Source organism: Protopterus annectens, chromosome 4.part0 (assembly GCF_019279795.1).
Source record: "Protopterus annectens isolate FY-2018-M chromosome 4.part0, PAN1.0, whole genome shotgun sequence".
Classification (NCBI taxonomy): domain Eukaryota; kingdom Metazoa; phylum Chordata; order Ceratodontiformes; family Protopteridae; genus Protopterus; species Protopterus annectens.
In genome coordinates this window covers 854,460,979-854,487,401 of record NC_056733.1, presented here as the reverse complement: position 1 = coordinate 854,487,401, position 26,423 = coordinate 854,460,979, and the positions used below count along the sequence as shown (strand labels likewise).

At 37.8% G+C, this 26,423-nt stretch overlaps 1 protein-coding gene across 1 annotated transcript in view; it reads left to right on the top strand.

Annotated features, from left to right (window-relative positions):
• Positions 1-26,423, top strand: part of LOC122799626 (guanylate-binding protein 1-like) — a 1,262,734-nt gene that overhangs the window by 601,383 nt on the left and 634,928 nt on the right. Inside the window, exon 7 of the mRNA XM_044068814.1 lies at positions 10,085-10,362. Within this exon, the coding sequence (XP_043924749.1) occupies positions 10,085-10,362 (278 nt within the window). The remainder of the gene's footprint in view (positions 1-10,084; positions 10,363-26,423) is intronic.

Sequence of the window (26,423 nt, the reverse complement as noted above, 5' to 3'; positions counted from 1 at the left end):
TGCATGTGGGTGTAAATCACCTGAGACATACCTCCCTAGACTATATGACGAGAGACATTATGAAGCTCTCAGACTATTTGTCCCAGACTGGTATGTTTGCATTGGGCAGCATTCTAACTTCACCAAGGGTGATGCCACAATATAAACAAAAGATGATTGACCTCAATAATTGGCTTAGTGTCTGGTGTAATTCCAAGGGTGGGCAACATTTATCAGCATGGGAGTATATGGTCAACAGACCACATTGTTTGGCCAAGGATGGTCTGCACCTCTACCCTCAAAGCATTCTAATATTGATTCCTCCTCCATAGTGCCTAAGGGCAATGCCAAACTGTCAAGCATTCTGACATAGGAAAATTAACCCAAGGGAATCTAAATGTGTTACTGCTCAATGCCAAGAGCCTAAACAAGAAACTCCACTCCGTCTAGGCTTTTCTCTTGGAGGAGAATGTTGACATTTGTGCAGTTGCTAAGACATGGTTCAGTGCCACAGAGAGCACCCAAGCAGTGCAGTGCTACAATGCATTCCACACATTTAGGCCAGCTACTGCAAAGGCAGGGATCTAAGGTGGGGGTGTCTCAGTCTATATCAACAGCAAACTCAACTCAAGACTGCTCAAGTAGGATGAAGCACTTGAGCTTCTCCATGTGCAGATTTCATATGCAGAATCTCATATCTTGTTCTTGCAAACTATACATCACCCTCTAGGACCCAAGATACCCACAGACTTACTTGAGGCTCTCACCATTCAACCCAATACCATATTCATGGGCAGCTTCAACTACCCCACTATAAACTGGGATACTTACATGGCCCCAGACTTACAGGACCAGAGATTCATGGACTTTGTAAGCACAAACTGCATGTACCAGATAGTGTGTGTATAGGTTTACTATTGAAAATGCGAACGGCACTTGGGCGACAGTCGGATAGTCGAACGTTTAAGGTCGTAAACAAGGATGTTGAAGACAAAATAATCAATCTAGGAACGGTTTTAACATGGGTCGAGGTAGGTGTTCAGTATTATTCCCTACTACAAACATCTTCCCTACCTCGACCCATGTTAAAACCGTTCCTAGATTGATTATTATGTCTTCGACATCCGTGTTTATGACCTTATACGTTCGACTATCCGACTGTCGCCCAAGTGCCGGTCGCATTTTCAATAGTAAACCGTGTGTATATATATATATATATATATATATATATATATATATATGCCCACTAAGGGTGAAAACATACACAATCTGGTACTCACAAACATGGGGGAACACTGTACCCCCCAGTGTAGTGTCCTCTTTGGTAAGGTTAGACCACAAAGCTGTCTCCTTCATAATAAAAATCAATTCTGTGATCCGCTTAACCCTGTAATATTTAGGAACTATTCGATAGCATACATCTGAGTACTAAGCCATAACCTGTTAACATTTCAAGCTCTCTTAAACCCTGAAAACTCAATGCCAAGAAATGCATGCGAGTACCCTTTGGGGAGTCAGCCACCCTAGGATATTACCTTGTTGATAACACACCCTAAGATTAGAACCAGTAGTCAGGGATTTGAGGACATATGTAGATAGTGACCTGGCTTTTCAGCAACATGTGTTAAGGTAGTAACTTAGTAAGGAAATCATTCTATGTTGCTAAGCTTATTAGCAAAGGCATGGCATCTGGGTTCAAAGAAATCATAATTAAACTGCATTCACCCCTCATCAGGTCCATCATTGAGTTCACCTCCTCTGTGGTATGTACCTAACCAGGCACATGCAGCAACAAGAGTACCCAAGAGAGTCTTCCAAAAATAAATACAGGGTGTAAACAGCATATCCTATGCAGACTGACTCAAAGCCCAGTCTCTATGCTGTGTTTACTATAGACTGTTGGTAGGTGATCCTTGTCAGGCATGCAAGACATCCTTGGATCCCAATCTGCTGGAACTTTTGCATATCTTCAAAATGAACAGCATCAGAATTGCTTGATCTAGGGATATAGACTTTGCTTGTGACATAAATAGGTAACGTTGGAGAGACAGGTATGTGCCTTAGAAAATTCCTCTTTTCGGGAACAGCCTTTCCATCCATATGAAGCAGAGCTCTTCCTTCTGCTTATTAAAGAGAAACTTGGACCAGTGGATGGGAAACTGGAAATACACCACATGTCTAGCATCTGTATCTCTGATGGACAGAGGAAGCTTGTAAATCTTACCCTAGCATACATATACCCCTTAAAATAACATGTATGGCACATACATTTGGGGGAACATTTGGGAAGCTTGGATAGACATACAAAGGCCAGCACATAAACTTATGGGGTAGAGCTGGGATGCTTGGCTAAGCTTATAAAGGTCATAATGGTTGTTAGCCTAGTATATACCTATGAACTTATGAGCCCAATAAAGTAATAAGCATAACTAATAAACTGTAAGTGTAGGCTTTTATAATGTTATAATATTTCCATGATGGAGTAGTACCATAAAATGTGATGGTCTGAATGCTGAAAAGAAAAACATTCTGGACTGGGCAAATGCATCAAGCTTTTATGCATAATTTCTTGTAAATGTAAACATTACATAAATTAATTTGTAAACTGTAGCAATTCCATGTATTGAGCACTGATCTCAAGAAAAGTAACTTATTAATTTAAAATAATGAACTGGGTAGAATTTTTTCTTTTACTTGTTGAGCTATTTTAGTTATGATCTTGGTGTTACCACAATAAATCAAGATCACATGACAGAACCAGGAACTAATAAAGTGCAAGTTCCAACAGGACACAGATAAGCAATAGGTCTTGTAGGTTCATAGGTTCATACCTAACTACTAGACCAGCTAGCTACTTTTGTGAGCCATTTTAAACATAGCCAAATTCCCTTGGTGAGAATCAAACCCTGTACCTCTGGAGTGAGACGTAAACACCTTAAACATTATACCAAATCCACCCCCAAAATTAGATAAGTTAGTCACCCTTGAGTTGTAATTGACTCATGGTGACTCTGTGGGTAGGCCTCATAGGGTTTTTGTGGAATGTTACAGAAGTAGATTGTCGGGCCTTTCTTTCACACAGATACTGCTGCTGCCCAGTTGTGCCTCAAACTGAGTCTATCAGTTAGTAATCCTGCACCTTAACATTTATGCTATCAATTGGAATAATTAATATGTAATGCATATGTGAGGCTGCCAGCCCAGCTATCTGGAATTTTATAAATAATCATGTCATTTGTGAATATTAATATGATCCATAGGCTTGTCTTACAAATGTAAGAGAACTATATGTTATATGTATATTAAACTACTGGTGCAGAAGTATGTGTTGATCTGTATGTTCTGTACTGAGCTTCAAGAATGTTACCACAGTGTACCCTACTGGAAAAGAACAGAGTTAACTTGCAAACTCTATGAAGCTAAGTGAATTGTTTTACGATTGTGTTTATCTCTCAGTTTCACTGAAGGAGACGGGATGTCTGCAGCTAGAGGTTTCTTTTTATTGTCTTGAAACAGAAATAATTACTAGGTTTCAAATGCAAAAGTCTTAATTGTTTTATGACTTCCAGTTCTAGGCAAACTTCTGAGAGATGTTTACTCTCCCATAGAGATGTTAAAAACTATATTAGTTTTTGTTAGCCTGGGAACTAAAGGCAGGTGACAAAATGTCATCCAGCTGACCTAGCAGTAATGTTTTGATATTAATTTGAGAACTGTCTCAGAAATTGTGCATTTTGTATTTGTCTTTGGACCTAGAAACATTCCACTCATCAGCACTTCTGCCTGTGTCTTGCTAATTGTAAGTAACTAGGGAAAAGTGATCTCTCTCTTAGCTATAGCTAGGAATATAGTAACAATTAGTTTAGATGTTTTCTGTATTTATGTGAGACTGTCCTGTAATGTTGTTCTAAAATATTCCTGTGATTCTGAACTCTGTAGTTACTATGTTGTTGGAGTATTGTCTTGTTCTTTTATTATTTATTATTAAATATATTTAAACCTTTTAATTAATTGTGGCTGGTTTGTTTACAGATATTTAAGCTCTTAGAGTACTTGCATATGTATTTGGTGACACTGCACAGGCCACTCTTAAATAGCCTTGCAAGTCTTGGTCATACTTACCATTTGGATAATAGTAACATTACACAGTAGGATTGGACACCCTTTGTAAGGGCCTTATAGTAGCTCATAAGTAGTGGTTGGTGGCAGTGATAACTACCTTATAATCTGGGCAGAAATGGGCATAGCTAGTAAACTTTTTTCGGCCTTCCTCAGGAGTGTCTGTGTATTTGTATATAAATTAGATTTGAAAGTGTGTGTGTGTGTGTGTGTGTGTGTGTGTGTGTGTGTGTGTGTGTGTGTGTGTGTGTGTATGTGTGTGTGTGTGTGCCTGTGTCTGGTAACTGGGCAGGGACACGAAGCACTGATTGGACAGAGAGGGTGCTGGAGGTTTTGGCTTGACCACTCGACTGACATCTTAACCCTACAGCTGTGCCAGTGGGGAGTCTTATTGGGGATCTGGAGAAAGAGAGAGAAACCAGCCCCCAGACTGATTGTGATCTTTGTGTGTTGTTAAGCTAAATTGTACTTTACTGTGTGTGCACTTGTCATCCTCCCAATGTGCATGTCCCTCACTTGTGTTAGTGGTGAGGATCAAGGCTCTTTGATTACTGGGCCAGTGCAGGGGCATCACAGCTTATTCTACTACATTAACAGCATATGCAGTATATATGAACCATATAAACTGTGGGTAGTTAGTCACGATATCAGCATTGGCCTTAAGTAAACAGGCACCCTAGGGGAAAATTCCACAGAGAGTCAGTTACTTTCATTCGGCCAACCCCATCTCTCACCCAGCAGTTATAGCCATGATGTCTGATGGCTGTGTAATATTACTTCACTTCTACAGCTCAAACAAATTGCCACAAATTTAAATATTCCAGTCCAGGTGCTCCACACAGATCGCAAAACCAGGGAAATATTGCCAAAGATATCTGCTTCATCACTGCTGGCAATAATGTAACAATAGTAACAGAACTTGTCTCACTGTACCATTCATCTTGTCTCAAATGACCATGCAAATCACAAAGCCAGAAAATATTAAAATATCTGGTAGATCACTGCCAGCATTATTGTAAAAATAACACATCTCACATGCCATTCCTCTCTTCTCAACTAGCCACACAAATGACAAAGCTAGAAATATTGCCAAAAATATCCACATCATCACTACCAGCATTATTTAAAAATATTAATAACACTTAACCCACCTTGCCATTCCTCAAACTCTGTGTAGAATTCTGCAGAATGTCCCTGATTTTTTCCAAGATATATATATATATATATATATATATATATATATATATATATATATATATATACATACACACACACACACACACACACACACACACACACACACACATATATATATATATATATATATATATATATAGAGAGAGAGAGAGAGAGATGTAGAGAGAGAGAGAAACTCACTTCATGTGCACCTTCATGCCTACATTATAATGTTGTGAGGTCTCTACTCCTGTGACCTCACAATGTTTAAACTGAACATGATTGAAGTGACTTGAACATCAAGTCAGCTGAAGCTCCACCCCCACCCCCAGATCACCAGATATTCCACAAACACATTTCCTTCAAGTAGGGGTGCCTTTATTTATTTATTTATTTATTAACTTTTAGAGCAAAGAAGCATTACCCTAAAAAATAAAAACTGCAGCCAGAGCAGGAAAAAAACAGTAGATGATGGCCTAAAATGTACTTAACTCATTACATCCGAGTGATGCCTCCAGGTGCATCTGCAGCTAACTCCTACTGACGGCCCTAGGCATCAAATATTCCTTGTTCATATTTGCATCAATAATTCCAAAACCATGCTATGTACAAAGTTTTAAAAGATTTCATCTTAAAGCTTCCATAATAGTAAACTCAACTGCATTAATATTTGACCTCTGTCTAGTTCAGGTAAATAGATATCAACTGTTGTTTTTATGATATTAATTTATATAGATATTATTTTCACATTTTTCTAAATATCTCAACAACCAAGTAACACAGGCAGAATTCCTTAGCTCATATGAAAGCTCTCGGTTAGATGAATAAAATGCTGCTGAGAGTATGTGTGTAACTTGAGTGGTTGCTGAGATATTGTAAGTTATTTACAAAATATTACAAATGTAATAGCTACTGTGTTTACTGTGATTTATAAAATTTTGTTTAAGACCTATAGCCTAAAGAATACTACCACTATAAAATAATTTGTGCTGAAGGGTTTGACATTTAAACTTCTTTCACAATCCTTATGGTTCCAGAGATATGAACATTTGTTTGAAATATGAGAACATAATTTGATTCTGTAAAAAGGCTTAAGCTCGGCCCATTGGAAGTAACAGTGTAGACTTCCTGAGCTCCATTGAAGTGAATGAGTTAAGACAAAAGAGGAAGAAAATGCAGCATTAAAAACGACAATATGGATTTGGATGGATACCAAAAACATGAATTGGACCTGTAGCAGTTAAATTAGACTGAACAGCACCTAATTAAAAACAAAAATGCCTAGCTGGAGTAACGTTCACTGAAATAATTGTACAGAATGAAAGAATGTTGACTTTGGGGAGTAGTTGTGAATTAACAGTCAATAAGCAGGTCAGGATTGATATTTGAACCACTGGGATCCCCATTATATTTCCTGATACCAGGTCTATCATGGTGTGAATGGGAGGAGAAATGGGGTAGGGGTTATCCTGAAGGAATGGTATGCCAAGACTGTTTTGGATGTGAAAAGAGTGTCAGATAGAGTGATGTTTCTGAAGCTGGAAATTGATGGTGTAATGATGAATGCTGTTAGTGCATTTGCTCCGCAAGTTGGGTGTGCGATGGATGAGAAAGAAAAATTTTGGAGTGAATTGGATGAAGTGGTGATGACTGTACCCAAGGGTGAGAGAGTGGTGATTGGAGCAGATTTCAATGGGCATGTTGGTGAAGGGAACAGAGGGGATGAGGAAGTGATGGATAAGAATGGCGTTAAGGAAAGAAATGCAGAAGGTCAGATGGTAGTGGATTTTGCAAAAAGGATGGACATGGCTGTGGTGAATACGTATTTTAACAAGAGGGAGGAGCATAGAGTGACATACAAGAATGAAGGAAGATGCACACAGGTGGATTATATCCTATGCAGGAGGGCCAGTTTGAACGAGATTGGAGACTGTAAAGTGGTGACAGGGGAAAGTGTAGTTAGGCAGCATAGAATGGTGGTCTGTAGAATGATGTTGGTGATGAAGAAGAGGAGGAGTGTGAGGGCAGCACCAAGGATCAAATGGTGGAAATTGAAAAAGGGTGATTGTGAGGTGGAGTTCAGAGAAGAGTTAAAACAGGCACTGGGTGGCAGTGAAGAGTTTCCGAACAGCTGGGTAACTACAGCAGAGATAGTAAGGGAGACTGCAAGAAAGGTGCTTGGTGTGACATCTGGACAGAGGAAGGAAGGCAAGTAGACATGGTGGTGGAATGAGGAAGTACAGGAGAGTATACAGAGAAAGAGGTTGCCAAAGAAGAAGAAGTGGTATTGTCAGAGAGATGAACAAAGTAGACAGGAGTATAAGGAGATGAGGTGCATGGCAAAGAGAGAGGTGGTGAAGGCTAAGGATAAGGCATATGAAGAGTTGTATGAAAGGATGGACACTAAGGAGGGAGAAAAGGACCTGTACCGATTGACTAGACAGAGGGACCAAGCTAGGAAAGATGTGCAGCAGGTAAAGGTGATAAAGGATAATGAGGGAAACGTACTCACAAGTGAGGAGAGTGTGTTGAACAGATGGAAAGAGTACTTTGAGGGGCTGATGAATGAAGAGAATGAGAAAGACAGAAGGTTGGATGATGTGGGGATAGTGAATCAGGAAGTGCAACAGATTGGCAAGGAGGAAGTAAGGATAGCAATGAAGAGGATGAAGAATGGAAAGGCTGTTGGTCCAGATGACATACCTGTGGAAGCTTGGAGGTGTTTAGGCACTGGAATTTTTAACCAGATTGTTTAATGAAATCTTGGAAAGTGAGAGGATGCCTGAGGAGTGGAGAAAAAGTGTTTTGGTACCCATATTTAAGAATAAGGGTGATGTGCAGACCTGTAGTAACTACAGAGGGATAAAACTGATCAGTTACAGCATGAAATTATGGGAAAGAGCAGTAGAAGCTAGGTTAAGAAGGGAGGTGATGATTAGTGATCATTAGTATGGTTTCATGCCAGGAAAGAGCACTACAGATGTGATGCTTGCTCTGAGAGTGTTGATGGAGAAGTACAGAGAAAGTCAGAAGGAGTTGCATTGTGTCTTTGTGGACTTAGAGAAAGCATATGACAGGGTGCCTAGAGAGGAGTTGTGGTATTGTATGAGGAAGTCAGGAGTGGCAGAGAAGTATGTAAGAGTGGTACAGGATATGTTCAAGGGTAGTGTGACAGCAGTGAGATCTGCAGTGGGAGTGACAGATGCATTTAAGGTGCAGGTGGGATTACATCAAGGATCATCTCTGAGCCCTTTCTTATTTGCAGTGGTGATGGACAAGTTGACAGACAAGATCAGACAGGAGTGCCCGTGGACTATGATGTTTGCAGATGACATTGTGATATGTAGTGAGTGTAGGGAACAGGTTGAGGAGACCTTGGATAGGTGGAGATATGCTCTAGAGAGGAGAGGAATGAAGGTCAGCAGGACTAAGACAAAATATATGTGTGTGAATGAGAGGGAGGATAGAGAAATGGTGAGGATGCAGGAAGTAGAGTTGGCGAAGGTGGATGAGTTTAAATACTTGGGATCAGCAGTTCAGAGTAATAGTGAGTGTGAAAGAGAGTTGAAGAAGAGAGTACAGGCAGGGTGGAGTGGGTGGAGAAGAGTGTCAGGAGTGATTTGTGACAGATGATTACCAGTAAGAGTGAAAGGGAAGGTCTGCAATTGGGTAGTGAGACCAGCTATGTTATATAGGCTGGAGACAGTGACACTGACAAAAACGCAGGAATCAGAGCTGGATGTGGCAGAGTTGGAGATGTTAAGATTTGCACTGGGTGTGATGAGGGTGGACAGGATTAGGAATATGTCAACCCAGGTTAGACAGTTTGGAGACAATGCCAGAGAGGCAAGATTATGTTGGCTTGAACATGTGTTGAGGAGGGATGCTGAGTATATTGGGAAAAAGATGCCAAGGATGGAGTTGTCAGGTAACAGGAAAAGAGGAAGGCCTAAGATAAGGTTTATGGATGTGGTGAGAGAGGACATGCACGTGGTTGGTGTGACAGAGCAAGATGCAGTGGACAGGAAGAAATGGAAATAGATGATCCGCTGTGGCGACCCCTAATGGGAACAGCTGAAAAAAAAAGAAAGGAGATGCAGAAAAATGCAAAAATTGTGTCACAATATCAGATATGGAAAACACATGAAAGAATATGCAATTATGTTGCATGTACAAGAGTTACAAAATATACTGAATTAAAATACTTTTTTTTGCGTAGTCATTTTTTTTTTAATTACCTTTATTAAATTATCACTTATGATATTGGCAAACATACCTTTACAGCAAAGAATTAAAATACATTCTGAGGGGACACCATAACAATAGGTATCAACTTATTAAAGGAGAATATAATTCTATGGCATAGTTTAAAATGCAAGAAATTATATACATGTTTATTGTTGTTATGTTAATGAATATGTGAAAGGCAGAAACCACTAGACAACAGTTTATGGCTAAAATAATAATAAGACAAATATGAAGAAAGCTTAAAAATGTGGGAAGCAACATTTTTTGCAGTGAAGACTGGTTCGCTAAGCATCAAGAAACACTGAGGTCAACACTTTTAGAGAAGATAAAAGCAAAGTCTTTCTGAGGACTTTCTATGTGGCACTTTGAAATGACATATGATATGGCTATTTGTTTAAATAGAATGTGCAAAAACAAAATTAAGACAGTAAAATATACAACGTTTATCAATCACTAGCTGTGAATTCCAAGCTGTTAATATGTTAATATGTTGCACAGTACAAAAAATATCTGCTCAGTTAAGTCATATTCCTTACTTATGTAATGCACTTAATTTTTGCAGAGTTAAGTACATTGTTAAAAGCCTACATTGAATGTATAAGTAGTGGAGATGTTCCTTCCATCCAAAGTGCTGTCCAGTCTCTCTCGGAAATTGAGAACTCCAGGGCAGTTGCAGCAGCAGAAATCTGTTACAAGAAACTGATGGATAAAGTGACACTTCCCACTAAGGATGCTCGTGAACTCCTGCAGCATCATATCCAGAGTGAGAAAGAAGCAATTAATGTTTTCACACAACAGTCCTTTCTGGATGAGGATATGAAATTTCAGAATAAGATGGAGGTATGTATTTTTTGGTAGGAGTACCTGCCAAGAAGGTATACTATTATTTGTTTTAGAGGTGTTGTGGAGAAGAGCAAAATAATAATAGAAATGGCTTCAGACTTGAGAAAGCAGGTAAGTGGTGAAGGTTTAGAAATTTAGCTTGAGTGTGCATGGAGCTGTTTGCCTCTGATGGCACAGAATGCAAAGCATATACATTTTCTTTTAAATACCTTCATTCAATTATCAGTTGTAGCATAGGCAAGTATACATTTATATGAAAGAAAACAAACCATACTGACATGTTCACAGTTACAAACATTATACGTCACATATATTTTTATGTAAATTATTATCAACCCAATATTACATCAATTGTTCAGTTCTTGCCTTCACATAAACCTCATTCCTCCTCCAAAACGTGATTCTGTAAAGTACTGTTCCCATGGTTTCTCATTTTCTATATAATTTGCTCCTACCCTTTTCTAAAAATCTCTCTTCTGGTTCCTTTATCTCTCTTACAATATTCACTACTTCAAATATGGTTAGTTGAAACTTTGTTTTTTATTTTCTACTTTTTTGGCAGCCACCAGGATTAAACTTAACAAGGTTTTACTATGTCTAGGCAATTGATATTCTGCATCCCATCTAAAAAATAAATAAAAAAATAAAATCATTTCCATAGTTTCAGCCATTTGTTCACTACATATTAATGACAGAGTGCTCTGTAAGGAATTTTTTAAATCTGCCAACTCATTATTCTCCCAAAACATATGTTCCCAGTTACCAGTTTCTACCCCTTATACCTCCACCATTTGCTATGTACTTCAGGAAAGATTCTTTGGAGTCTGCTAAGGGTATAAAAATGCCTATACAAACATTTCCAAAAATCCTAAATCTTCTAGACTTTGTTGCATATTTGTGAGCCATACAGATGTCCTTCTATTATTTATTTATTTTTTTGTGAATTGCTTGTCCAATTTCTCTTTCCAATATTTTATAACCTCTTCTGATTGATTCCTGTATTTATTGTGAAATATTTTATATGTCCTACTAATTATCCCTTTTTAACAGCAGCTTTTGTTCTAGATTCATCTAAATACTATACCAGTGCAGGTCTTTCAATTAGGATTCACCAATTCCTTTCTCTTTGCCTATAATCTGATATCAATTCTTGATAGGGAAGCAGTCTCTAGCCTGCAGTCTAAATGTCTTCTTGGTCTCTTGCCATTCTATTACCTTTCTCTCTCTTATTATTTGTTCCCAATAGCTTGGCTCCTCTGCCAGGTTTCTCCACTGAATTCCATCCCTCTGTTGCCTATTCTGTGTACCATAATTGCAGTCATTCCTATCAGCAGAATCTCCTTTTTCTATTCCCATGTTGGTTCAGTTCTTAGAATACTTTCTGCTACTTATGAATATAATACTATGTATGGTTGTTATATTCCTTAAGGAACTGCATCCAAAATCACACTCTCCCCTTATTTCTTGAATTTCCTCCCTGCTTCATCATCACCCCTTTCCACTTTGAACTGTAGCTTTCTGCCTGTGCTATAAGAGCTTTAACTGTGTAGACTTAAGTATTCCTTCAAATCAGGTAATCATAAACCACCTTGTTCTATTGGAATAATCAACTTATCCCACTTCACTCTTACCCTCTTTTTCTCCCAGATAGAAATCATTCAACTCCATACTGATTACTATCCACAACTTCCCTGGCTGATAAAAATATGTCTGACATGGTGAATAAAACTAAAGGGACTAAAAGCATTTTCACTGTTTGTATCTTGCTATCAATGTCCATAAACAAGACCTTCCAGTTTCTCAGTTTTGTGTATTCTCTTTTGCTTAGTCTCTTCCCACATATCCTTAGCTGCCATAACTGAATCATTTTTAACCCATACTCCTAAATAATTCATTTTATAATGTCCCCATAAATATGGCTATTGCTAAACTAATTCATGTGTGGGTACATAGTTTATAGCTATTGTTTATCTTCATTAATTTTATATCCTGAAAAGGATTGAAACTTTCTTAAGATGTTCCACAATGCTGACATATCTTTTTCTGATTTTATCAGGTACAGAATAAAATCATCTGCAAATAATGCCCACTTTTCTTGATTACCATACCAATTATATCCTTGAATTTCTGAGTCCCTTATTTTCTTTACCAGTGGTTCTAAACATAACACAAATAAAAAGGGGAAAGAGGGCACCTCTGCCTAGTTGCTCTGTTCAGGCACAACGTATCAGAGAGGAACCCTTCCACTTTAAATTTAGCCTCCGATCCATTGCATATGCCACTATTTAGCCTTATTATTGTATCAGGGAATGCAAATGCTTCCTTTGCCCTATAGACCCACCAGCAACTGCAGAATTTTCTTACATCCTGCTTCTCTTCGGATCATCATTGTTCTACTAATGTTGTCAAACATTTGTCTCCTCTCCACAAAACCACATTGATCTATATCTATCAAATTGGCAACAACTTTGCTATTTTTTGACCATACTAGACATAAACACTTTATAATCATGGTTTAAAATTGAAATCTTATATGAACCTGGGTCTGATGGGTCTTTTCTATTTTTAGGTATTACAGCCACCACAGCTTTCTTCCAGGATGATGATGCCTCCCCTCCTTTTAAAATGCTGCTAAACAAAATCTTCCAGATCTTTATCAGTGTTTTTTCCCTCTTATCTTCCAAACTTCCACAAAAATGCCATTAATTCCTTGACACTTTCCTGTAGATTGGTTATATGTCACTATTTTATCTTGCCTTCTGCTATCTTAACTGTTAATTGATGAGCCTCATCTACCCCCAACCTTGCCATGTTTAATCTTCCATAAATATTTCCATTTGTGATTTTTTTCTTGGTTTCCTTATTTCCTGCTTTACACAAATTTTCATAAACTTCTGAAATATCTCTAATACCTCTTCACAGGATCTTTGGTTATTTTTCTTGTTATAGGCTCCCTAAGTATGGTAAAAACCCTTTTTATTTTCTGTTGTTTAAGTCGTTGTTATAAAAGTTTTTGTGTTTTGAGTTATCAAAACAGTTGCTTAACAGCAATCTTTCTAAACTCATACATATTATCCATGTACTCCCTTATTTTCTCTTCAACACTCTGTAGTTGTTCCTCTTCTTGTTCTGTGAGATTTCCCTTATTCTGCAATACTTTAACCTTTATAAGCCCCTCTAAATAATTCCTGCTACTTTTTAACAATATCTCCTTATTTCTACCCTATTTTTAAACTCAATTTTCATTTTATCTGACTCCCTAACTATAACTTCTGAACAAATTTCTATCTTTCCTAATAACTCCCAAATAATTTCAACTACCCATTCCTTAAATTCCTCTCTAAAGAACTGAAGATTTACATCACTAGTGGCTTGGCTTGGAACCTTTTTCATTTATCTTTTGCTGGTTTGGACTGTTTGTTTCTTTTTAACAGCTAGGTGGGAAAGCACCAGTGTCTCATATTTATTTCATTACCTTGTATTTTTTTTAGTTATTACTGGCATGTGATCTGAAATAAAATAATTATTGGATGTGTGTCAAAGCTTTCAGTTAAATAAATATACTAATTTTACTTTGTTAATATGTTATTCTTCTGTATTCAGGCTTTGTAATAACTGTATTTAATTGTAACCATTCTGTGTCAATGTGGTGCTTTTTTCCTTAGCCTCCACTGAAAATGTGATATTATCAAAGTTGTTCCCAGTAAACAAATGTCAAATAAATAAACACGTTTTTGTGAAATATAATTTCTGTCTACTCCAGCTCATTTATTGGGGAATAATATATAAATACTGTCATAGTACCGACTATTGAATTCATGTCTTACATACCAAATATTTTCAGAAATTTCTTCAGAAATGTACTCTCTTTTGTTGTATTTTCCCTTCCATACTCCCAGATTTATCCTCAGTGTTGCAAATCAAATTCCAGTCCCCATCTATAGGTAATATTTCCTGCTGAAAGCTGATTATTTCTCCCTAAACTTTCCTAAACCCCATAATGGCAATTTTAGGTGGAATATAAATACATTCCACTGTAATCCTCTTCTCTTGCCAGTAGCCCCTTACTACCACTAATCTACCATTATTATCTTTTTTCCTTTTCTATCACTATTGGAGCACCTGTAACAGTTAATGTATGTACTCCCCTTTTATTTTGTCCCTGATATTCTGTTGAATAGCCATCATAAAATCCTTTATTTATAAAATGCACATGCTTATTTCTTTCCAAATGTGTCTCCTGTAGCATCACTATTTTTCACTCTGCATTTTTTAATATAATTCAAAACCTTTTCCTTTTTGCCTATACCTGTGAGACCAGTCCCATTTAAAGATAGCATAGAAAGTGTCATCATTTGATAATTATGCATGACAGCTTTCTTATATGTCTACTTCCAGCTTTTGTGTTACATGCGACCACTAATATTTGTCAGGTTGATCTTTTGTACAGTTGTTTCTTGTCATCTCCATTTTAACTCGACTCACATTTTACAACACCTTTTGTTTTAATGTAATCCCTCAAACAAAACAGTAAACACCTCCCAGAACACGCCCATAACATATTAACTTAATAGAATGACACAAAACTATGTAAATCTTCAATAATGAAGTTTAACCTTCCTGATAGGAACAATTGTCCTAAATAGACAGCTGCACACACACACACACACACACACACACACACACACACACACACACACACACACACACACACACACACTATCTAACCTAAACTTAAAGTTATCCAGGCTAAGACAAGTGTTACAGCCTGTGCTCCTACTTGCAATAATTACTGTTGGTTCTTGTCTTATCTTTATTTCCGTTCCAGATGTAGAAAATAAATTGCATGCTTTCAAGAAACCTTTACTTTTAGCCTTAAAAGAGAAACAAATTCTGGCGTTTATTGCCCTATAGTCAGTTTGCCTCCATGGAAACATAAGAGCAAACTATACAGCTGCTCTTAACTGCAGATTTTTGGAGTCAGACTGAACATTTATGTGCTAAAGAAAAACTTTTCATTACATTCAGTGCTCCCTTATTTACTTGCTTCTATGTAAAGCATGTTATTAGATCAAGCCAAGGGCATTAATACAGTCAATCACCTATGTAAAAGTAAGTGAAAACATAGCAACTCTACATATATCTGTGTACTTGTACACCTCGTCCCCCACCTCAACAGTCCAAGATTATAGCCTATTAACTTAAACATGCTTTTCCAGCTTTTCTTCTCTTTCTACATTGTAATGGCTACATTTCTTGAAACTAAAACAGAAAGACACCTGTTTAATATCTTTATCACATACAACAGTAACTGACATGCTTTACTATATAACATGCAATTTATATTATCAAATGTTTTATAGAAGTACTGTTAAGAACAAAAATTACTTTACTTGCAGTTACCTTTTCCTTCCTCTTCACTTCCTCTTAGTGTCTTTTCAAACATTAATGACACAAAGTAGGGAAAATATTTTGCAGTCTCCTACAAGTTTAACAAAGTTAACAAAAGTCTTATCCTTCCTCTTTTTCTTGTACAGCCATATTTCACAAAAGTGGTTGATACTTTGTAATCTGACTTCATTCACTAATTTCTACTTTGCAGGTCTTCTTCCTGTTCATCTCTATCTCCCAGCTCCAAACTCTGGTTCAATTTCAAGGTAGTCTCAATTTTTGTAGTCAACTCCTCTGCTTTTCTCTATCTCTCAAGCATTTTCCTTTGGAACATTGGAAAAGGTTTCACTGACAAAGTCTTGGTATGAGTTTTATTATCAGAAGACTGTGAAGCAGTCCCCTTCTGTTTAATGGCTCACTTTTTGTTGGAAAAACTTTTGTATTTCCTCCTTAGCCTGTTATGCATCAAAAAATGATTTTAATCCTCCAGAAAAAAAAAATATTCTGAAGACAGCTGGATGTAGCAGCTTGAATATGACACCTGCCTCTCAACATTCCCTGATTGCCGGAATAAATTTTTCTTCTGTCTGGTGTACAGTGAATAATAATTCTACACAAACATTCTACTGTGTCCAACTTTTAGTACTTTGCCCTCTGCCATCGTTTTGTTACAATCAACTCTTTCTGGTGATAGTATTGCATTTTTACTAGTAGAGATCTTGACTGATTTTTATGGCCAAGTTAAGAGCACACACAAAATGTGCCCTTTCAGTTAACAAATTTTACTGTGGAATACCAGTCCAGTTGCTTATTTGTGCTTTCATAAAATTAATATCATCTGTTACTTCCAGTTTCTCTGGTACAGCAGAAAATCACAGGGTTTTCCTATACATTCTGTCCTCTAATTCTACCATTGTTTGAAAGAGCTCTCCTTGAGAAGTCTCATACTTAGCCAGCCTTTTCTTCATGTTGACCTTTAATTTTTGCAGCTTTATCAGTTCATGGAATAACTATTTAAAGCTTCTTCCATTTGTCCAAGCTTTTATTATTTGAATTGACATACTCCTTAAATGTCTCATTTATTTTAATCATCTGATCATTTGATTTATTTTTTCCTCTAGATAGCCATGTCCTGCACCAGAGCTGAAGCTTGAACTGTTTTGTTTTTGTTTGTTGTTGAGCAGCTGCAATGCTCCTCCCAGTCAATGTTTTCTCTTTACCTTTTCTAGCTGATTTTCTTTCAGCAAACAAGTTGAAGGAAACAGATCAACAAAGCTGCTGTATGCAGTTGATGTGCCATCACAAGCAGGCTCTGAACTGGAATTTTAGCAAATAAGGGAATGGAATACAAAACTGGAAGCACATGTGAATCGATCTCTGCAATTCCTAGGCAAAGGTTTGGGATGACACTGAGTACTGATAAGACTGTTGTTATGACAGCAAATGTGGGAAATAAGAAGAAAGTAAAAACTGAAATAGAAGGGGAAAATAGTGGAAAAGGTCAGTGGCTCCAAATATCTAGAAGGGTGGTTGAGAATAAGTTTGAATGAGGAGGTCATAGCTATAATCAGAAGTGCTACAGCCAATTGACATAGAGTGTTGAGATAGTGTATGACAAAAAGATTCAAACACACACACACACACACACACACACACACACACACACACACACACACACACACACACACTATGGAGGGCTGACATAATGGTTAAGGTGTCTCACAGAGAAAAGGTACAAGGTTTGATTCTCACTTGGGATCTGTTACTAGACTTAAAAAGGCCCTGTGGTCATTAGCCTAGTACTTACCTACCAACACACATCTATTCCCTTACCTAATTCTAGCTCATGAAAACACTGACATGCACACACTAAATCTATCCCCTTACCTAACACCAACACTAATCCTTATCTGAAAAAACACACACCTTAATATAAACATACTTACCTTTTCTGCAAAAGAGGTGTTTGGTAAAATGAACATTCAGTAAAATCACCTTCCTTTACCCTTTCTGAACAAATGAACATTCAATAAAGTGTCTGCAACTTTAAATACAAACATGCTCTTGAATGAATACTAGACTATAATTATATGCAATCTAACACTGTTGCAGCTTCTTGGTTGTACAATCTGCTAGTATCACTAACAGCAAATACTCATTAAATCCATATTAACCAGCAAGCATCACTCAGTGAAATTAATGTATACCTTAATTAGGCAAAATCTGTTGTTACACAGGTAGCCATTCTCCACCTCCAATGTAACTTATATTGTCTTTAAAGCAATTCCTGACTTATCTTACACAATAATATTGATGTAATAATTCAGGAAAACTCACTGATGAATGTAAAATTAATTTTAGACTGTTTGTTTACACTGTGTGTACCCGTATAAAAATGTAAATCTGAAACCGAAAGTTATAAATATATGCCACCTATAGCAAAAAGAAAGTAAGGTGTACAAAATAGTGGTGCAACCAGTGCTTCTGTATGACACAAAAACCTGTCCAATGAAGGTAGAATAGTGTAGGAAGTTAAAGGTGATGGAGATGAAGTGCCCGAGATGGGTGGTAGGATGCATACTGTGATACAGACAAAGAAATTGCAGCATTAGTTTAGGAGCCAAAGTAACTTCAGTTGCAAAGAAGATCAAATAAAACAGATTATGATGGTTTGGGCATATGTGCAGGAAGGCAAATTATTTGGTTAAGATGATTTGGAAGAGACAAAAAGAAGGCAAGAGAAAACAAGAGCATCCAGCAAGGAGATGGATGAATTGCATGATTGATGACTTGTGGCAATCAGGCATGACTGTAGAAATTAGTCTCACTGAATTGAGAGAGGTGGCAACAGTTAACAAGACACCCTTACCTCTTCTAAAAAATGGGAAATGGACAGTGACTGCATGCTGTACACAGCATGCCAGCAGGGCTGTACAATGACTGCATGTTGTTACACAGGGTGCAATTAGCACTGGACAATGACTGCTTGTTGTACGTAGCATGCCATTAGGGCTGAACAATGGCTGCATGTTGTACACAGCATGCAAACAGGACTGGGCAATGACTGCATGTTGTACACAGCATGCCAGCAGGGCTGAACAATGATTACATGTTGTGCACAGAGTGACAACAGGGCTGGACAATGATAGCATGTTGTGCACAGAGTACCAACAGGCCTGTACAATGACTGCATGTTGTACATATAGTGCCAGCAGGGGTGGTCAATGACTGCATGTTGTGCACAGAGTGCCAACAGGGCTGGACAATGACTGCATGTTTTACACAGAGTGCCAGCAAGAGTGGTCAATGACTGCATGCTGTGCACAGTGTGCCAGCAGGCCAGACAGTGACTGTATGTTGTATGCAGTGTGCCAGCAAGGGGTGCACAATGACTGCATGTTGTACACATTGTGCCAGCAGAGGTGGACAATGACTGCATGTTGTACACAATGTACCAGCAGGCTGGACAGTCACTACATGTTGTACACAGCGTGCCAGCAGGGGTGAACAAACAATGACTGCTTGTTGTACACAGCATGCCAGCAGAGTGGGAAAATAACTGCATGTTGTACATAGCATGCCATTAGGACTGGCAATGGCTGCATGTTGTACACAGCATGCCAGCAGGGCAGGACAACTGTGTGTTGTACATAGCATGTCATTAGGGCTGGATAATGACTGCATGTTGTACACAGAGTGCCAGCAGGGCTGGAAAAATACTATATGTTGTGCACAGCCTGCTCGCAGGAGTGGACAATGACAGCATGTTGTACACAGTGTGCCAGCAGGGCTGGATAATGACTGCATGTTGCACACAGCTTGCCTTTCTGAGATTTTGTTAACAAAGAATGTGAATGAGTCCAAGTTGATAAGTTTGAATAACATGAAACCTAGGTAGAAGATAATTCTTTGTTGAATGGGTAGCCTTTTAGATTTAATGAGGGTATGGCAACTGTGTTCTGCCCTGTAGGAGCAGACACCCATCAAGGTGGCAGTCCCAAGTAAGAAGAAGAGGCAGAGGAGACCAAAGATACAACAGACCACAAACCTGCAGTCAGTCGGTTCGTCAAGTTTGTTGAACACATGTCCTATAATAAATTTGTCTAACTTCTCCTTAAGTTCAGCTCATATTGCCCTATTACAAAAAAGGCCTGCAGTTCATTCCCTCTAATACTGACACTGTGGTTGAAGGTCTGACTGATCTCAAACTTTTTATGAGAAATTAGAATTTTAAATTAATTTTCAAAGATTCATTGTTAACTAATGACCATTCCTGTAAGAAATCAAGTTTATTTGTGCCAACTAGCTGTCCAGTAGTGATGGCTTTTTATAATATTTGAGAGTGAGAGTTTTGACATTTATATGTGAAAAAGAAAAAGAAAATACATTATAGCTTAATGTATAAGGAACATGAGGCTTTGGAGCAGTTGCAAAAAAATAATGACATTATCATATAACAAGGCAACAAAAGGGGTACAATTGTAATTCTAGATAAAGGTAATTACTTGTTAATGAATGAGTTTTTGGATGATAACGTTACTTTCAAGAAAATTGGTAAGCTTGAGTTTTCTAAGTTTATATGAAATGTTAATATGTCTATTTATGAATTGCAATTGATGAATGATATTTCTATTGATTTATTCATTTTCTAATTTTCCTTGTCCAATGACACCTGTGCTCTACAGGCTGCCAAAAATACATAAAAACTTTACCCACCCCCCTTCTGAGACCTATTGTATCTGGAAGTGGGTGGGTAACTGAACCTATATCACTACATTTGCAGTCTGACTTGGGCAAGTATCTTGATAGGATAAAAAGTTATATATAGGATACAGAGGACTTTTTCTCCAAATTACATGACTGGTATAAATCTAAAGGAACTAGTTGCTTTATGTTTGCAACACTGGATATTAATTCATTATTCACTGTAATCCCTAATAGTTATGGCTTAGATGCTGTATGTAATTTTTTATGCTTAAATAGTGAAATGCATGGTAGAGAAATTGAAACAATTTGTGAATTACTGGAAATTGTTTTGACTAATAATATATTTATTTTTGAATGTCAGGTTTATCATCAAATTTCTGATGTGGCTATGGGTACGCAGCGTACGCCCATAACCAATGCCTACGATAATATTACTGTTAGTCAGTTGGAGGAACGATTCATCTATGATTGCCCCCATGAATTTAATTCTAAAATACTATACTATAATCACTTGGTTTACATTTTTTTTAATTTGAGGTGGCAATCAGCTAGAGCTAATGAATTTTGTGGAATATTTGAATACTACAACTAGTTTTCTGAAATTTAAACTGAATTTTTCTGAGGATGAAATTTGTTTTCTTGATGTAAAGCTGAAAAAAGTGAGAATATTATTGACACATGCATATTTAGAAAGAAGTTCAAACAAACAGATATACACACAGAGGTAGTGTGCATGCCCCTCATATTTTCAAAGGAATTATTAAAAATCAATTATTAAGGGTCAGCAGACAATACAGATGAGAGGAAGTATCTTGAATAAATGAATGAAATGTTAAATGAATTTAAGGAGAGAGGATATGATGTGCAGTTGTTAAGTACACTTAAGTTAGAAAATTTAAATGATAGGCAAGGCTTGGCGAGACCATTTTTTAAAGATGGGAGTATGTATACAAACACTGGCACTCAAATTGCCAATGAAGCTTGCTTATGATATACTAGTACATACAATAAGAGAACTAATGAAGTTAAAAGAATTATTTCAAAGAATTGGGGTATATTAGAGGCAATGTCAGAGTTAAAACAAATCACTGGAGATAAACCAAGTTTTGCATATAAAAATTGTTCAAGTTTAAAAAAACATTTTTGTTATAAAGACATGAATTTTAGGTACAAAAATGAAATAACAGCAAGATTTGGGGTTTTTCTATGTTGTAACTGTGTGTGCTGTAATTTTATCTTGACAGATAACATTTTTTGTACACCCAAGAACGAAAAGGAAATATGAATTTGGGTGTTTTGCGACTTTCAGCACTGTAAATGTGGTATAGTAAGCTATATGCTTAAAATGTATAGGCGTTTATGTGGGGGAAAGTACACGTAAACTTAAAGATCATATTACTTAGCATTGATCTGAAATAAGAAGAAATATTAGTACCAATGCCCTAGCTAAACATATTAATAAATGAGGATCAGATCATAAATTTTACTTTAGAGTAATAGATATCGTACATAAGAATATAAGAGGTAATGATAACAACAATATGCTTGAGATCAGTGAACACAAGTAGATCTTACATTTGCCCACAGATTTGGAACCTGGGATTACTGCTGCAGTGGGTCTCAAGCCTGTTCTTAGGAAAAAACAAAAGTGTCTAAAATAATTTAAATTAATATATGAAAAGAATTTTGTTTGGCTTCATGGTGTAATGTTGATATAATGTCATATGTAAGCTGGAACATTTTGTAAAAGTTTTATATGCTTATTTTTTAGTACTACATTCTTAATTCATGATTAATTAATTGTCGTTGTAATGTGATTGGGGCTGTGTCACATGATTTTTACGTGAAAAGTTTTCAATGGGGTATTCATTTTTTTATGTTGATTTCATGCTGAAGAAGGATGCATACCCAAAACCTTTGTGGTTTTATATAATTAAACAATTGGCATTTCCAGAGTCCTAAGTTTTTGTTCTGGTGCTTCTGTATTTTGATATTGTGGACCTGGTTTACAGTTAGCAATCCTGTCATTGTTGTTGTCAGTGATTGCAATTCACACAGACAACATATCTGTAGTCTGATACATAAACAAACAAGGAGTAACCCAACCCTACCTTTTATGCAGAGAGGCCATGAGGGTCTGGGAGTGGGTGATCTTTTCACACCACTTTATGATTGCAACACATGTTCTAGGGAAACCAAAGTGCTGGCAAACAGACTCAGCAGGTCCGTTCTAACTACTGATGAGTGGTCCCTCAATCCTTCAGTAGCAAACAAGATTTTCAGCCTTTGGAGCCAACCTTGTTGCAACCTTTTTGCATCTCCCCTGAACAACAAATGCAACAAGAACTTTGCTCTAGCCCCCCAAAGGGGGAGTCACTGAGGAATGTTGTAGTCCATGATTGGCCCTGGGTTAACTTTATACTTGCCCCCCTTTTCCATTAATTCCAAAATTTCTACAGAAAGCCAGCAGGTTGAAGACCTCAGTAATCCTCACTGCCCCTTTTGGCCTCGTCAGGTGTGGTTCCCCTTCCTAAGGTCTCACCTCAAGTATCCTCCATGAATACTACATCCCAGTCAGGATCTTACCTCTCACCCTTCAGAACACTGGCACCACTCCCTCAGATTGACTGCATGGTTTCTCGATTTCCAGTAATTATAAGAAAGTCCTGGCTAGCTTCCCCAGTTCATGACATAATTCTGACTTCCCAGAAGGGTTCCACAAAAAAAGTTTGTAGCAGCAAATGGAAAAGATTTTCTATTTTTTGCCTCTAAGGAGAATAATGATTCTTTCTCAGTGCCTACTTTAGCTATTCTTCTCTTTCTGAGTTATGTTTTTCAAGAAGGAGCTGGTTTCTCCACTCTAAAACTACAACTAACTGCCATTTCCAATTTCCATACTGGATAGGGGTCTTCTCTTTCCTCGTCAAGATTGTGTAAAGCTTTCAGGAAGGATATATTTTTACACAGGTTTTCAATAAAAGACCCTTCACCCCCATGGGATCTGACTATTGTCTTCAGGGTCTAGCACAAAAACCCTTTGAACCAGCTAGCAGTTGTGACATGAAATTTCTTTCCTGGAAAACTATCTTTCTGTTAACTATTACTTCAGCTAAGAGAGTATCTGAATTTCAGGCCTTATCAGCCAATCCTCCTTACATCATTTTCCACATGGATACGTTGTCCCTAAAACCTATCCCTTCCTTTATGCCTAAGGTTGCCACAGAAGCAAACATTAATCAATCAATTCAACTGCCAATTTGTCTAATGAAGGAGAACACATGTTGCACCTCTTTGATGTTCACAGACAATTACATTTTTACCTTCACAGACCACAAAAGCATAGAAAGTCTGACCAGTTATTCATTTCCTTCTCTCTGAATCATTTGGGACAGACATTTTCTAAAATCACTTTGTCTAAAAGGATTACTAACTTTATTTCTTTCATTTACTCCCAAAAGGGTTTTGAGTTGCCTCAACCTTCAAATACCCATTCTGCTATGTAGGTTTATGGCTACTTCATCTGCTTTTTCCTCTAGAGTGTCAATTGATGAAATGTGTGTTGCAGCCACTTGGTTTAAGTCTCATATCTTTGTTTCTCACTACAACTTGGACATTGTCTCCAGAAGTAGGGTATCTTTTGGTTTGACAGTCCTCCAGCATATCCTTCCTTGAGGTCCACCCAGGAGTTACATAGCTGGGGATTCTCACCCAGCATCAAGGAAGACTGAAAAGGACAAAATCAGATTTGGGAGTTATGTACTTACCATACCATACCATAACTTGGTATCTGTGTCATCCATTTTCATTCTTCCTCACATCCCTCCCATCCATCCACTGGCCTAATCTTCAGAAAGGTTACCTAGAGATTTTATGGAACCCATAAGTTCTGGGTTTGATCCCAAACTGTTTGTTTTGTTTGGTTTGCCTAATATTCTATATATAGGGCAGAAAACTCAATCTGAAGGGCTAGATGAGGTATGGTGCATTATGGGAGGGGGAGGAGCTTGAGACTTGGATAACGAGTCACGGAAATGTGGATGAGTCAGATCTGATGTTGGATCCAAGACCCAGCAGTGAGGAAGAATGAAAATGAACAACACAGATATGAAGTTATGGTAAGGACATAACTCCTAATTTCTTCTGTCATGCTGGGGTTTCAGTCACTTTATTGTCTTAGCTATTTTAATTACTGTCTTTCCATGTGGAACAGGCAGTGAAGAAACTGGAAACCCTCTCTGACTCTAAGATAAAGGAGGATCTCAGAAAGGTAGTTATGACAGATTCTGCAATGCCTTCCACCTAACTCACTGTAATTTTTATTAAGCTGACATTGTGGCCTGGACAGCAGGCTCAGCCAACATTAACAGATGGCTTGTGTCAGGTTGTTGTTTTTCAAAGATGAGCCTTTTAGGCCATTTTAGATGCTGTATTTCATCTGAAATGTATTCCATGTTGATTTCCTCTTTGAGCAGGCTTCTTAGGTCTTGATGAAACACTTCCAAAAGAGGAAAGGATGAAACAAGGGATGACCAGTGTGCATAGTCTGCTTCTTATCTACTCCAGTGACCCAAGAAGAAGAGACCATTTCCTTGGTGGATTTGAAAGGTGAAGAGAGTTGTCAAATATCAGGCAGTGTTACCTTCCCTGACTGCTTGTGTGAAGTGCCCTTGATGTTCACAGACAATTACATTTTTACCTTCACAGAACACAATGACATCACAATTACAAACTAGACTGCTTTAAAGGACTATATCTAGGAGGTAGATTCTGAAAGTTTGCCACAGCTTGGGAGGCATCACCACAGAATGGTGGATAGTACATATGGTCATGCTAGCTTGTTTCTGCACTCAGGAAGAGCTGCATCAACACAAAATAGAAACTGCACACCTGCAGAGGCCCAAATCCTGGTCTGAAAAATGGCTATAGAACTTAATCATGCTTAGGAGAAGCAAATGTTTCTTTTTTCTGCCTTTTTCCTTATTTAGACGGTAATGAAATGATTCTGTCTTGGACATTAAATTCCAAATAATGACTTCCTAAAGCATATATCTCTGTAGCTACAGCATTATTGGTTGGTAATTCTATGCATGAAAGATGTTTTTTGATATATTAGGATCTGAAGTCCGCACAGGGTGCTCCATTAGTTTGATGTGCTTGAACTTCTTCAGTACAACATACTGCTTTTTCTTCTATCCTTTGCTTTCAGAGCATTTATTGGCTGTTAGGTGTTGTGGTGGAGCCCTACAAAGTTGACCTTTTCCTTGCATCCCCATTAAGTGAGCTCCTGGAGGCAGCTGTAGGCATAGTGTAGAGCCTATATGGAAGGTACCATGTCTGTGTATGCGGTTCCCCCTCAGTAGTGCACCATACATATTAATGAAGGCACGTTATTGAAGGAGCACCATGTAACACTTGGAAATGTCACCGGAAAAAGAAAACTCCCATCACCCTCAATGAATGCAAGACACTTCGCAACAAAGTCAAAAAGCTTATTATAGCAGACAGTAAACCTTACTTCTCCTTACTCCAAACTAGCCACAAGACAAATCCTAAAAAATTCTGGAACTGTATCACCTCCTTAACCCTGGCAAAAAAGAAACCCTTACCCTGATCCAAATGCCTCAGACATTTCATTACAATAGTAGCAATCTATATCCCCTGGGGGATAACCTACCCGTGCTGGGACAGCCAACCTTGTACTTAACATCAACATCCATACCACCATCACAATAGTAGCAATCTACATTCCCCTAGGGGATAACTTACCCCTGCTGGGTCAGCCAACCTTGTACTTAACACCCATACCACCATCACAATAGTAGCAATCTTCATTTCCCCAGCTGGATAACTCACCCCTGCATGGAATACCAACCTTGTACTTAACACCGATACCACAATCACAATAGTAGAAACTATATTCCTCCGGGGATAACTTACCCCTTCTCAGACAGTCAACCTTG